At 42.1% G+C, this 14,137-nt stretch overlaps 1 protein-coding gene across 7 annotated transcripts in view; it reads left to right on the forward strand.

Moving 5' to 3' along the window:
* Positions 1–2,518: 2,518 nt before the first annotated feature.
* Positions 2,519–14,137, forward strand: part of CCDC62 (coiled-coil domain containing 62) — a 38,129-nt gene continuing 26,510 nt past the window's right edge. For 5 of the 7 annotated variants that reach the window (XM_036073121.2, XM_036073122.2, XM_036073123.2 and 2 more), the window contains exons 1-5: positions 2,519–2,728; positions 4,838–5,030; positions 7,468–7,634; positions 9,592–9,693; positions 11,875–12,046. In XM_036073121.2, the coding sequence (XP_035929014.1) occupies positions 2,693–2,728; positions 4,838–5,030; positions 7,468–7,634; positions 9,592–9,693; positions 11,875–12,046 (670 nt within the window). In that variant the 5' untranslated portion in view covers positions 2,519–2,692. Of the gene's footprint in view, positions 2,729–4,837; positions 5,031–6,824; positions 6,983–7,467; positions 7,635–9,591; positions 9,694–11,874; positions 12,047–14,137 lie in introns of those variants that run through there. The other 2 variants (XM_078061047.1, XM_036073124.2) reach the window with 2 other exon arrangements.

Below are 14,137 nucleotides of genomic sequence, written 5' to 3' on the forward strand. Positions count from 1 at the left end.
CATGTGTGAATCTTTTTCTTTGACCTGAAATTTAAAATGGAGCATTAGTTTAATCTCTGATTAAAATGTGCTAAATTCAAGGATTGACTTTAATTCATACATTCTCTTTATGTATGTATTATGTAAATGTTTTTGCGGGCTAGTATTTTTAGCAAAAAGAGTACTAACCTTTAAACAGCCTTATGTCATAATTGTAAACGATTTGCCACAGTTAAGCTGGCAACTTAAATGCAAACCCAGCTTTGATATGTAGTATTTTATTCTCTTAAAAAAAAGAGATGCGGACAAGTGATTTTACATTCTGTTTTAGTTACTACATAGAAGCCTCAGTAAATCAGCTGTTGCTTAAGATAAAATACATGGTAAAGGAGCCTGGGTGGCGCAGTCTATTAAGCGTCGAACTCTTGGGTTTTGGCTCAGGTTGTGATCTCAGGGTCCTTAGATCCAGCCCCCCATCAGGCTCTGAGCTCAGTGCTGAGTCAGCTTGAGATTCTCTCTCCCTGCCCTCTGCCCTTCTGTCCCTCCCACTTGTGCTCTCTCTCTAAACCTATTTATTTTAGAGTACCAAGCTGACTCTGCCCTGAGCGCATAACCTTTTGCAGGACTCCATCTCAGGACCCTGAGATCACGACCTGAGCCAAAACCAAGAGTTGGATGCTTAACGACTGTGCCACCCAGGCGCCCCATAAATCTTAAAAAAAAAAAAAAAGATACATGGTAGCTTTTTTCCTCTTAGTTAAAGAAATTCGATAAATTGCTATTTTAAAGATGAAGTCTACCATTTAGATCCTGTTTTTGTTATTTTCTAAATTACTTAGGAAATAAGGTAGGGAGACAGGAATGAGTCTGTTTAGTTCCATCAGTTAGACTGAGTGTAAAATCAGATGCAGTATAATGCTTGGAGCCTCCTTTTTTTTTTTTTTTTTAAGATTTATTTATTTATTTATTTGAGAGAGAGCTTGCAAGTGTATGGGGTGGGGGGCAGAGGAAGAGGGAGAAGTAGGCTCTCCACTGAGCCTGATGTGGGGCTCGAATCCAGGACCCTGGGATCATGACCCGAGCTGAAGGCAGACTTTTAACTGACTGAGCCACCCAGGTACCCCTGCTTGGAGCTTTCATAAAACATTTTATGTATTTTTAAAAGATATCTTTAAAGGTCTTTTCTGTTTCATTTTTTTGAGGAGGGGAGGGGCAGAGCAAGAGAGAATCCTAAGCAGGTTCCATGGCCAGTGTGCAGCCCTAGGTGGGGCTGATCTCTGAGAAAATGACCTGAGCTAAAATCAAGAGTGGGATGCTCAACTGACTGAGCCACCCAGGCGTCTCTCTTTTCTATTTTAAAGGAAACCTGTGGGAGTGAGTGAACTTAAAATACTGAGGTTTTTGATATGCAACTAGTCATCATACTCTTACCACATTCAATTTACTTACAACTCTAATCCCATAAAATGAGCCTCATTTCTTACTATTTTCTGTATACAAAGTATACTATATATATATATATATTTAAAAGATTTTATTTCAGAGTGCATGGGGTAGGGTGAGGGAGGGGCAGAGGAACGAGGAGACTCCCGGATGAGCAAGGAGGCCAACTGGGAGCTCTGGATCCAGAGATCATGACCTGAGCCAAAGTTAGGCTCTTAACCCTCTGAGCCACCCAGGCACCCCTTGGATTATTTTTTTAAGTAATCTCTACACCCAACTCAGGACCCTGAGATCAAGAGTAGCAGCTCCACCCAGTTGGCCAGGTGCCCCTGTACACATACTTTTAGAGAGTTTTAGGTATGTGGTTGCCTGGTAGAAAAACGCCACATTTTAACAATGGTGAAATTTGGGAAACCTGAATTGAAATGCTCCTTAACTGGAAAGTTGACATTCAACCACATTCCTTTTTATCTTTCTCATTCCACCAAGATTTAATTGTACAGTCATCTACCGATAGGATGCTTTTAACTAGTCAGAATCTGCTTTCCCGAAAAGACAAAACAAAACAAAACACACACACACACACACCCAGAATGTGGTAGATTTTTGTCGTGACCAAGTGCCCAAGTTCTCATTGTTATTCAAAAGCTTCATCAAGAGTCAAAAAGACAAAACAAAACACACACACACACACACGCCCCGCCTCAGTCTGGGATTCGTACTTTCGAGCTGTGTGCTAGAATGGCCAGCAGCTGCTGACTACCGGGGCTGGCGTCTGCGTCCGTCCAGGTATTCGGGTGAACGGCCAGGTACCGTTCTCAGTGCCCGGTGTGCACAGCGGCTGACAAGAGCGGGAAAGAAGTGAGCAGCTCAACTGTCAAAACTGGGGTGACGGGGGCAGAAACGGCCTTTAATTTGCTTCCTCGTTCGCGGGCTAACGGCGAAGGACCGGTTCTCTGCGGACAGTGGCTGGTGGACCTCACAACCGCAGATCGACCTTCCCAGAGCCCGCAGCCCCGACCCGCACGCGCGAGAGCCAGGAGGGCGCACCTCAGGTCTCGCGAGAGCCGGGGTGGCCCCTCGGCGACGCCGTAGGCGGGGCCAGCGGGCGCGTTCCTCTGGGCGGGCGGTTTGGGGGCTTACTCGGACCGGCCGAGGGCGCGGGGCTCCGGGGTTCGGGGCTCGCCCCCCGCTCCGGGCAGGCGCGCCTATGGCGTTTGTAAGGTGACGCTGTGCTCACCGACTTTCTCCGGGGGCGGAGGAAGCCCCCATGAACCCTTCGGCGACCTTCCTCGTCGGGCGCCAGGTGAGCGGCCGCCGCCGGCTCAGCGTCTGCGCTGGGGCGTCGGGGTGCGAGTGGACGGCGAGCCTCGCGGGGCGGGGAGCACTGTGGCCGACCCGGGGTGGTTTTTAAGGAACGGTTTCTGCTTAAAATGTAAAGCGATACACAGCACGAAGAGGAGAAACGGAGCGTCGCATCTGGTCCCTTACCTTAGTAAGAACGACATCCGGCCCAGGCGCCGAGACGGGCGGCGAGTAACTAGGTGCTCGCTTTTTAACGACACCTGGGCGTTTGGAGAGCAGCTTTGCTGTGCGCCGCCTCGCTTCCTGCCCGTAATTTGCTTCACGGTAACATGCGAGGGGACGAGCACTCTCGCAACTCCGTTTTACCAGGAAGTGTTGAAAGCGAGCTTTGCATTTATGAGTGTACGAAGAAAAGTGAGCTTTGCATTCATCAGTACGGTGAAATGAGCTTTTTTTTTTTTTTTTTTGGCATGTTTGGCGAATTGCCTGTTTTCCTGTCCTACAATATGTGCTCCTTGCCGGCGCGCTCATTACTGTATCCCCAGGCGCTTGGCGCTCAGCAAATACTTGTTCAGTGAAGTCAGTGAATTAACGAATGGTTTACCAAAGACTTAGAATTTAAGTCTTGTGACTTGGAATCACTTGATCCAAATTTTAGTTTAGTTACTGGTAACTAACTGTAATTCATTCGTCATTATTTATTTACAAACCTTATTTTTCAGAAAGCAGTAATGATACAAATGGGCCTCTCATGAAGATTTAACTACGATTTTTAAGATAGAATTCTTGAAGTAACACTTTCAGTTCTTTTATTTCACGGATGGGGGCAGTACCATATTTCAAAATGTGCTTCACAATCAATAATAGCCAATGTTTGGAAAAACTATATCCCTTTCACGTGTTTAAGTTGGTATCTTAAAATTTTTCCTTAAAAGAAAAATAACGATAGCTAATGTTTGTTGAGTGCTTACCCTGTGCCAAGTCATGTGGAACGCTTTACACAGTTTATCTTGCTTAATCCGCACAACTGAGAAGTTAAAGTGTTGTTATTACCATGTTACAGGTGAGGAAACCAAGGCTTAGAGAGGTTAAGTAATTTGTGCAATGTTACAGAGCCACTAAAGTGATTAATTCTGGATTCACATTTAGGTCAGACCAACTTCATGATCTAGTCTTTAAAATGACATATGCATAAAGGGAATTACTGTAGATAATTTTATTAGGTATGAAATGGCATCATGGTGATATAAAAAATGTTCATTTTTAGAGATGCATGCCAAAATATGTAAGAGTTTTTTTTTTTTTTTTTTAAAGATTTTATTTATTTATTTGAGAGAGAGAGCACATGAGAGGGGGGAGGGTCAGAGGGAGAAGCAGACTCCCTGCTGAGCAGGGAGCCCGATGCGGGACTGGATCCAGGGACTCCAGGATCATGACCTGAGCCGAAGGCAGTCGCTTAACCAACTGAGCCACCCAGGCGCCCCTGTAAGAGTTTTTTAAACAACAAAAAGAGAAAGGAAAATTGAAACAGATGGGGCAGAATCTTGATAATGGTAGAACTTAGGTACTGAACCTAAGAGTTTATTGTACAATTCCCTTATCTTCTGTGTATGTTTGAAAATTTTCCTTTATAAACAGGTGTGTTGAGTTTGGACCAATCTGGTAGATTGAGTTTATGTGCTAGATGTCATGAGAATTCTTTACATTCAAACAGTAATTATTTCATGTTTTCCTTTACTTGATTGAACCAGAATTGCTTGGGAAAGTGTGGGGTAATATTGTTGACTGATACAAGGAATGGGTTGACAGCAAAGACAAAAATGCCAAAATGAGTTTATTTGTGATTAGCCAATGAAGGTTTTACAAACGGTCCCACTTTTTAAGAGTGGCATGTGTGGTATGACAGGAAATTATAGAGGCAGAGTGCACAGTAGGCATGAACTCATTTTAAATATACATAATTTTGATGCCATGTTATAAGCAGTGAATAAAAAATAACTGTCTTGAATTGGCAGCAAAAGAAGATACAATTATTTGGGGGAAAAATGCTTCAGCTGATTTATGTTATTGATTAGTTCTATTGTGATGTAAAACCACTTTCTCTGTCTAGAACATCGGGTCAGAAGTTGAGATTTCCACTATCGAGAAACAACGGAAAGAGCTGCAGCTGCTTATTGGAGAATTAAAAGATCGCGATAAAGAGCTCAATGATATGGTTGCAGTACATCAGAGACAACTTCTTTCATGGGAAGAGGATCGGCAGAAAGTATTGACTTTGGAAGAACGTTGCAGCAAATTAGAGGGTCAGAAATACATTAGCAGTATCTGTTATATATCTCTATGTGCCAGCATATTCAAAGGGCTCATGGGTTAGACACAAATGTATTTATTTTAAAATAAATATTTTTATTTGAGGGAGAGAGCGCGCATGCACATGTGAGCAGGGAGAGGGGCAGAGGGAGAGGGAGAGAATCCCCAAGCAGACTCCCTGCTGAGCATGGAGCGCAATGCAGAGCTCAGTCCCAGGAACCCAGGATCACGACCTGAACTTAAAACAAGAGTCAGATGCTCATCCGACCGCCACCCAGGCACCCGAAACACAAATGTATTTAAATATTAAATACATTAGGGGGAAAAAGTGGGGCGCACGGGAAAGATAAGAGATAAAATATCTCAACGCAATCCCTGCTGCCCTAGAGTTTAGTTTAATTGAAGATAGGAGGCCTTTATCAACACTCAAAATTGAACAAACACAATGTGAGTTGAAGTTGGGCAGACAGTTTAAATGTAGAGAGGGTGCTGGAGAGAGCTCCAGTTAACCTGAAGTGTCACGAGTGAATCTGAATGAAATTAGTTTTGAGCTAGAATATGAGTAGAAATGCCATAGGACTAGCCGTTTCTTTTTTTTTTTTTTTTTTAAGATTTTATTTATTTATTTGAGAGAGAATGGGAGAGAGAGAGCACAAGAGGGGGGAGGGTCAGAGAGAGAAGCAGACTCCCTGCTAAGCAGGGAGCCCGATGTGGGACTCGATCCCGGGACTCCAGCATCATGACCTGAGCTGAAGGCAGTCGCTTAACCAACTGAGCCACCCAGGCGCCCAGGACTAGCCATTTCTGTTGAACTGACTCAAAGATTTTAAATTTTTGGTATTGAACTTGATCTTAAGTATCTAAAACAGTCATCGTTTAAAAATATAGCAGTCTCAAAAGTGGCTTGCAAAAATTTTTTTTGTACCATATTTTAATTCTGGCATCCCTTTAGTGCTGCTCTAAGGTCTGAATGTTCTAGTGACACTACATCAATGCCAGACTGTATTAGAAGGGAAAACACTAGATCTGTTTAATAGATAACTCCTCCTTTTTTTATCTTCTGTTACCCAAAGGATTCTTAAACATGACAAACTAAATATGCATAATTTTCCATTTCTTTGATGATCATTTGATTTTACTCTGACCATACCCAGCCACACACATACACGCATCATGTTTGATTTGATTGCACATTAGATGTAATATAATATCTTGCACAAATGTGTTAAAGATGAAGATGACATTGCATATAGCCAACAGTATCTGGTTTTAAAATAAGAAACTTGAGGGGCGCCTGGGTGGCTCAGTCGGTTAAGCATCTAACGATTTCAGCTCAGGCTTGATCTCAGGGTCATGAGTTCAAGCCCTATGTTGGAGCTCCAAGCCCAGCGTGGAGCCTTCTTAGAAAAAAAGATTCTCATTCTCATTAGTAACTAAGGAAATGCAAATTAAAACCGTAATGAGATACCGTTTACACTTATCAGACCAGCAAAAATGATCAGGTATTGGTAAAGATATCAGGTATATATAAAGGTAGCAGGTATTTTGGAGCCAAGGGAAGACTCATTCACTGCTGGTGGGAGTGTCGGTTGGTACAGCTACTTGGAAAATCATTTGACAGTATCTAGTAAAGTTAAAGATATACATAGCTCATGGCCCCACATTTCCACTTCTAGGAATATACAAATGGGTCAGAGTACAAGTGAATGACCTAAGGATCTTATTAATATGTAGATTATGATACAATAGGTCTGGGGCCTGAGTCTGCATTTCTAACAAATTACCAGGTGATGTCAATGCTGCTGGCTCAAGGACCCCATTTGAGTAGCAAGGCTCTACAAAAACTCTTGCAAAATTACACCAAGATACACATTTAAGAATATTCAGAGCAACATTGTTCATAATAGCTGTAAAGTGGAAACAACCGAAGTGGCTACCAATAGTAGTAAGTACATTTTGGCATAATCATATAATGGGATATTATGTAGCAACAACAGTGCACAAACACCAGTCACATACAACAATGTGGATAAATCTCAGGATCATCTTAGGTGGAAAAAAGTGAAGGGAAGAACTCCTAGAGTATAATCCCAATTATATACGGTTCAAATCAAACTGTGTTTTAGGGATGTGGTCATAGGTGGTAACACTATAATTAAAAAGCAGGCAAATGGTTAAGATCAGGACAGTGGTTGGGAAGGTGGGAATTGGGAGACATCGTGTTTAGGAAGTGACATCCGTGGGGCTTCTGGGTTGCTGACTATTCTGTTTCTATACTATCCAGTATCGTGGATTCCGTAATACATTCTTGAAAAAGAATTATCCTTTAAAAAATTATTTAGCACACTTAACCTTTTAATTGTGTGTTTGAAAATGCATTTTAAGCTTCAGATCTGATCAAAGGGTGGTTATTGATGAAATTTCCCTCAGGTGAACTACATAAAAGAACTGAAATAATCAGGTCACTCACAAAGAAGGTAAAAACCCTTGAATCTAATCAGATTGAATGCCAAACGGTTCTTCAGAAGACTCAGCTACAGCTTCAGGAAATGGCTCAAAAGGCAACCCATTCCTCTCTTCTCTCTGAAGACCTTGAGGTTGGTTTTATTTTGTGATAAGGTTCTCTAGCCCAAATTCTGTTTCAGGTATTGAGAAATTAGATTTAAATGTTTCCATTAAAATGCATGTGTGTGTATGAAAGTCGATCCGTCCATCTGCCCCCATAGTTTTGTGTTCATTTTATGGCTTTGGTTGGCTGCACAGTGCTGAGTTGTCTGGGAGATAAACTTCATTACCACCTTTTCTGACTGTCAGCCCATTTGGTCTAGGAGCATCTGTCACTTTATCAACAATGGGTTATTTTAGAAAGTCTTTCTCAAAGTCTGAGATGAATAGCATCAAATTTTGGTAGCTTCACATGATGCTTTCTAAATGTGCCTTATCTGATACGATGAACAGAATCCACATCATGTTAGTGGCATATGGGGAATAAAATTTGTAGGACTGATTTTTCACTTTTCAGTTCTAACTGGTCATCAGATATTTTTTGAACTCGAGTTTTATGAGAGGCACAGAGAGCCATTATTTTTGTTATAGCCTTTGTATTATGCTTGTTTCATAATGATAATGCCTTTTTTATTCTTTCACATTATTGTTCTAGACAGTTTTTAGCTATAAAATAAGTAAAAACTATTCTATTGATATGTTGAATTAAAAAATGAAAATGTAGGGGGTGCTTGGCTGACTCAGTCAGTGAGGCATGTGACGCTTGTCCTTGGGGTCATGAGTTCAAGCCCCACATAGGGCATAGAGCTTACTTTAAAAAAAAAGAAAAGGAAATGTATGAGAGAGTATGAGGAAGATCTCTGGTGTCTTTTCTTACAAGGATTCTAATCCCATCATGAGGGCCCCACTCATGACCTCTTTTACACCTAATTATCTCTCAAAGGAGCATCTCCAAGTAATACCATGTTGGAGGTTAGGGCTTCAACATATGCATTTTGGGGGGATGCAATTCAGTTCATAGCAGGAAGGTTTTTTTTTTATTAATAAACTTTATTTCTTAGAGCAGTTTTATGTTCACAGCAAAACAGAGTAGAATACATAAATTTCTCCTATACCCCCTGCCTCCACCACCAAATGCAGTCTCCCCTACTGTGGACATTCTGCACCCCGGTAGTACATTTGTTATAATCAGTGAATCTGTTAACACATCATTGTCACCCAAAGTCATAGTTTACACTGGGGTTCACGATTGGTGTTACATATTTTGTGGGTTTTGACAGATGTGTAATGACATGTATCCACCATTGTAGTATTGTACAGAATAGTTTCACTGCCCTAAAAATCCTGTGTTCCATCCCTGTCTCTCCTAACCTTTGGAACCACTGACCTTTTTACCATCTCCATAGTTGTGTCTTTTCCAGAATGTCCTATAGTTGGAATCGTATAGTATGTACCTTTTTCAGATTGGCTTCTTTCACTTAGTAGCATGTATTTAAATTTCCTTCATGGAGATACTATTTAAAAAGCCTCATTATTCTTTTTTTCCAACCAATAAATATATCATGTAGTTCTGGGGTTAAAAAAAACACCCCAAAAACCTGATAAATGGGAATACCCCAATATGAAGTGAAGGTCTTTCAACGTAGAGTAAAAATTATACACACACACACATATATATGCGTATAGAAGTTCACTAATGCTACTTTATTTCAGCAAAGGAAGTCTCTTACTAATCCAATTTTCATTCATTTATTTTCTTTTTGCCAACCTAGAATTATATATAAGAGAGATTGGGAAATAGACATTTATAAGCATAACCAATATGATTCAGGAGGGCAAACATAAGCATTGAGAGGATGCTAGAGGTAATGGAGAGAAAGATTTGTATTTTTTTTTTTTTTTTTTTTGATGACTGCTTACTTGGCTTAGTTTGTTACTAAATAAAAGTTAAAGAGAAAACAAAACAGAATGAGCACAGACTGCGGCTAATGCTAGTAATGAAAACTTTTAAATGACTCAATTAGTATTTTATGTGTTGTTCCCTTGTAGGCTAGAAATGAAAATCTCAGCAACACATTAGTCGAACTTTCTGCCCAGGTAGGACAATTACAAGCTCGAGAACAGGCTCTCACTACAATGATAAAGCTAAAGGTAATTCAAAATAATAATACCTTCATTTGCCAGGGCACTTTGTACTTTACAAAGTATGGTCACATACATTATCTTACTTAAGTCCCATTGCAAATGAGATGGTAGAGCTACCAACGTTGCTGTCTCTTTTAAAATTCTCATTTTAGGGGGCCCCTGGGTGGCTCAATCGGTTGGGCATCTACCTTTGGCTCAAGTCATGATCTCAGGGTCTTAGGATCGGGTCCCACATCAGGCTGTCTGCTCAGCGGCAAGCCCGCTTCTCCCTCTGTGATCTTTCTCACTTTCACTCTCAAATAAATAGAATCTTTAAAAAAATAAAAGAAAATAGGGGCGCCTGGGTGGCTCAGTTAAGTGTCTGCCTTCGGCTCAGGTCATGATCTCAGGGTCCTGGGATTGGGCCCCACCTCCGGCTCCCTGCTCAGCGGAGAGCCTGCTTCTCCCTCTCCCTCTGCTGCTCCCCCTGCTTGTGCTCTCTCTTTCTCTTTCTTTCTTTCTCTATCAAATAAGTAAATAAAATCTTTTAAAAAAGTAAAATTCTCATTTTAGGGGCACCTGGCTGGCTTAGTGGAGCATGTGACTCTTGATCTTGGGGTTTGGGTTCCAGCCCCACATTGAGTGTAGAGATTACTTAAAAATAAAAAAAAAAACACCTTTTTTTTTTTTTTGTTAAAGATTTTATTTATTTATTTAACAGAGAGAGACACAGCGAGAGAGGGAACACAAGCCGAGCAGGGAGCTGGATGCGGGGCTCGATCCCAGGACCATGGGATCATGACCTGAGCCAAAGGCAGACGCTTAACGACTGAGCCACCCAGGCACCCCCCAAAAAATTAAAAAAAATCTTTAAAAAAAAAAAGGGGGGCACCTGGGTGGCTCAGTCAATTGAGTGTCTGACTCTTGATTTTGGCTCAGGTCATGATTTCATGGGTCGTGGGGTCGAGCCCCACATCAGGCTCCAGGCTAAATGGGGAGTCTGCTTGAAGAATCCCTCTGCCCCTCCCCCTACTTGCGCATGCATGCGTGCGCTTTCTTTCTCAAATAAATAAAATAAGACTCATTTTAGAAATGTTGGAAACAAGTTTAAAATGATGTCCCCAAGACATTGAGAGAGGAGACAGGACTCCACTTTTGGTCTCTGTCTCCGAGGCTCATTCCATGGTTTAGCATGTCTGGATTAACTTGTTTTCTTCCAAGGTATCCAGTGTTAGTTCTCACAGAGTCATTGATAATCAGATTGCTTGTTAATGTTCTTTGTTTTTCTTTTTTAATGGAGAGAAAAACTGTTAGCGATCCAGCAGTTGCTAGAGCCGCTACCATGTCATGATAGTGATTGACTGACAGTCTCTTCTGCTATAACGTGTTTGGCAGCTGGTGAATAGGGAATGATTTAGGCATAATGGGACCCTCATGCTAGTTCATATGTGCTTTCTCCCTGCATTTTAATGTTTTAAAGTGGTCACGGGCAAGCTTTCTTAAAATTGAAGAGAAAATATTAAAGTCTACGGAATTGTCTTTAGTCAAATAGTGACCAATTTAGTGGCTTTAACAACTACTCTGGTTTCCGTTGTGGCAAACTCCTGGTGAGGCTGTGAGTGCTAATGAAGATGCTGGAAAAGAATGATTGACTGGTGTGTCGGCCCTGGCTTTTGCTGAACTGTTTGCATACTTAAATGGGCCTGTTGTTTTTTGCTACCAGTCTAATCATGAAGTTCCATTGATCTGCCAACCCCATTTTTCCCATAAAATCTTCCTGGTGTGAGATGTGCAGACCATGAGCATCTTCAGGAATGCATATATGGTGCTATAGCAGAAGCACTTGTCCTTAAGCAGGAGGAAAACCTGCTACTAATAACTATTATATATTATAGCTATTATAATAATAGTTATTCCATGTGAGTGGGGGAGGGAGGGAATTTTACTTAATATATATATATTTTTAAAGATTTTATTTATTTATTTGACACAGGGAGAGACAGCGAGAGAGGGAACACAAGCAGGGGGAGTGGGAGAGGGAGAAGCAGGCTTCCCGAAGAGCAGGGAGCCCGATGCGGGGCTCGATCCCAGGACTCTGGGATCATGACCTGCGCCGAAGGCAGACACTTAACGACTGAGCCACCCAGGCACCCCTGATTAGTTGAAACTTAAAAATCTTACAGAATAGTCTTCAAATTTGGTTCTTAGGACAAAGATATTATCGAGGCCGTCAATCACATTGCAGACTGCTCAGGAAAATTTAAACTGTTAGAGCATGCCTTGCGTGACGCGAAGATGGTGGAGACTTGTATTGTGAAAGAAAAGCAAGATTACAAGCAGAAATTAAAGACACTTAAAATTGAAGTCAATAAACTGAAAGGTAAGGAAGAGACATCAATTCAAGCATTTCACCTTGGGCACATACTTCTTCATTTGGGTTCACTTCATCTTGTGATTAAGAGGTCTGTGGCTGGCCTTAGATCCTACCATGAAATGTTCATTTCATTTGTACAGAATTATGCTGCAGTATTCATGTTATAAGGTAAATAACAGACTTGGAGGAAACTGTATAATGCGTTATATTTTTAAAAAAACTGCCTTTGCTGTAGCGGTTATTGTTAATTTATGCTTCATAACAACCAGCAACAACATCTTGGTGGTATGCACCCAGAAGCATCTGATAAGCTCAGGTATCAGCCCAACGGGGATTGACTTATCCTGGTTGGGCCCAGCTGAGCTTCTCCTCTGGGGCAATTCTGCTTCCCATATCTCACTTCTCACCAGTAAGCTGGCCTGGGCACTTTTCCCCACGGTGAAGGCAGAAACTTTTTTTTTTTTTTTAATTTTTAAAAAAGATTTTAGTTATTTATTTGAGAGAGAGAGCACCCATAAGTAGACAAAGGGGCAGAGGGAGAGGGAGAAGCAGACTCCTCGCTGAGCAGGGAGCCTGATGTGGGGCTTGATCCCAGGACTCTGGGATCATGACCTGAGCCGAGGCAGATGCTTAACGACTGAGCCACCCAGGCATCCCCGAAGGCAGAAACGTAAGAGAAGAAGCAGGGGCACCTGGCTGGCTCAGTTGGGAGAGCATGCAACTCTTGATCTCAGGGTCGTGAGTTGGAGCCCAAAGTTGTGTGTGGAGCTTACTTAAAATAGATAGATAGATAGATAGATGAAAAATAGAAGAAGCAGAAACATGCAAGGACCCAACACACCCTCCCTCTGTTGGCTAAAGCATCATGTGGCTGAGCCCAAAGTCGGGCAGTGGAGAAATATCTGTCCCTCTGGGAGGAATGCAGGGAGGGATGAGGGATTGCCACTAACAACACAATCTGCCAGGGTAGCTTTTCGGCGCATGTTTTATTTTTGAAAATTCCTTTTGCGTTCTCCTTTTCTATTTTTGTTCTCAGAGTAACTCAATGATTCATTTCCTTCTAAGTAATGTTACTTAAAGTTTTATAAAGAAGGGGAGGCGAGGTATACCAAATAGGTTAGTCCTATTTATGTGAATGTGGAGGTAGGTGGTGGAGTAAGAGCTTACATTTGCCTACAGAAGGCATGGAGGTAGGCCCACTTTTCTCTGGCCTTTCCCCTCCCTGGCGCAGGGTCAGTGGTCATCGTGTTAGACACAGACAGACTCCCACTGCGCAGCAAGCAACCTTAGAATGACAAAGCCATGTTTTGGTGGAAGTTACTCTCACCTCTGTCCATAGTGGGGTGCCTCATTGTTAGAAGGTGGAGGAGGGACAGTAGAGTACCCTCCAGACTGAGAAGGCACTTTGAGACTAAAAAGCAAAGCAAGTCACTCCATACCATTTACATGGAGTTTTATTCAGGGTAACTTACTGATGGGGGGATCAGGTAGACCACGATCTTGGTGCTACATACCTACTCTCCGCAAATTCACCCAGACCTTAATCCACAGCTTTTATAGAACAGGGGGCTTTCTGGTGAGGTCCAGGGGTGGTCATCTAAAGTGGTGCCATCTGTGCACTAGAGGGAAGATCAGAATAAGCCTTCCCGAATTCCATTCAGGGCACACATTAACCTCCAAAGGGCCTGGGGCACGTAGGCACGAGGGAGGTCATTGCACGGACATGAACAGGACGGAGTCAGGATTTTCAACACTCCTACACCCTGTGTGAGTGAGTTGCTGTTGAAATTGTGAAAGTTTATTGTGGTCAATTTAAAAGACTCAGCCTTCTAAAATCTTATTCTTATGATGCCCTGACTTGTGGCAAATCATGCGCTTTGTCTACGTTTGTAGCTTCAGCTAAAACCGTAATCACACTATACACCCCTTGACAGCAGGGACAGACTCTGTCATCTCTTTAAAGGACAACAAGGTAATGGACAGGGGAATCAACTCAGTTTGGGTGGACTGGGAAGGTGACTTTGAGGAGAACATTTGAGCAGAAGCTTGGATGGTGGGAAGAACTAGCCATGTGAAGATCTGGGCCCAGAGCCTTCC

Source organism: Halichoerus grypus, chromosome 13, assembly GCF_964656455.1.
Source record: "Halichoerus grypus chromosome 13, mHalGry1.hap1.1, whole genome shotgun sequence".
Taxonomy (NCBI): domain Eukaryota; kingdom Metazoa; phylum Chordata; class Mammalia; order Carnivora; family Phocidae; genus Halichoerus; species Halichoerus grypus.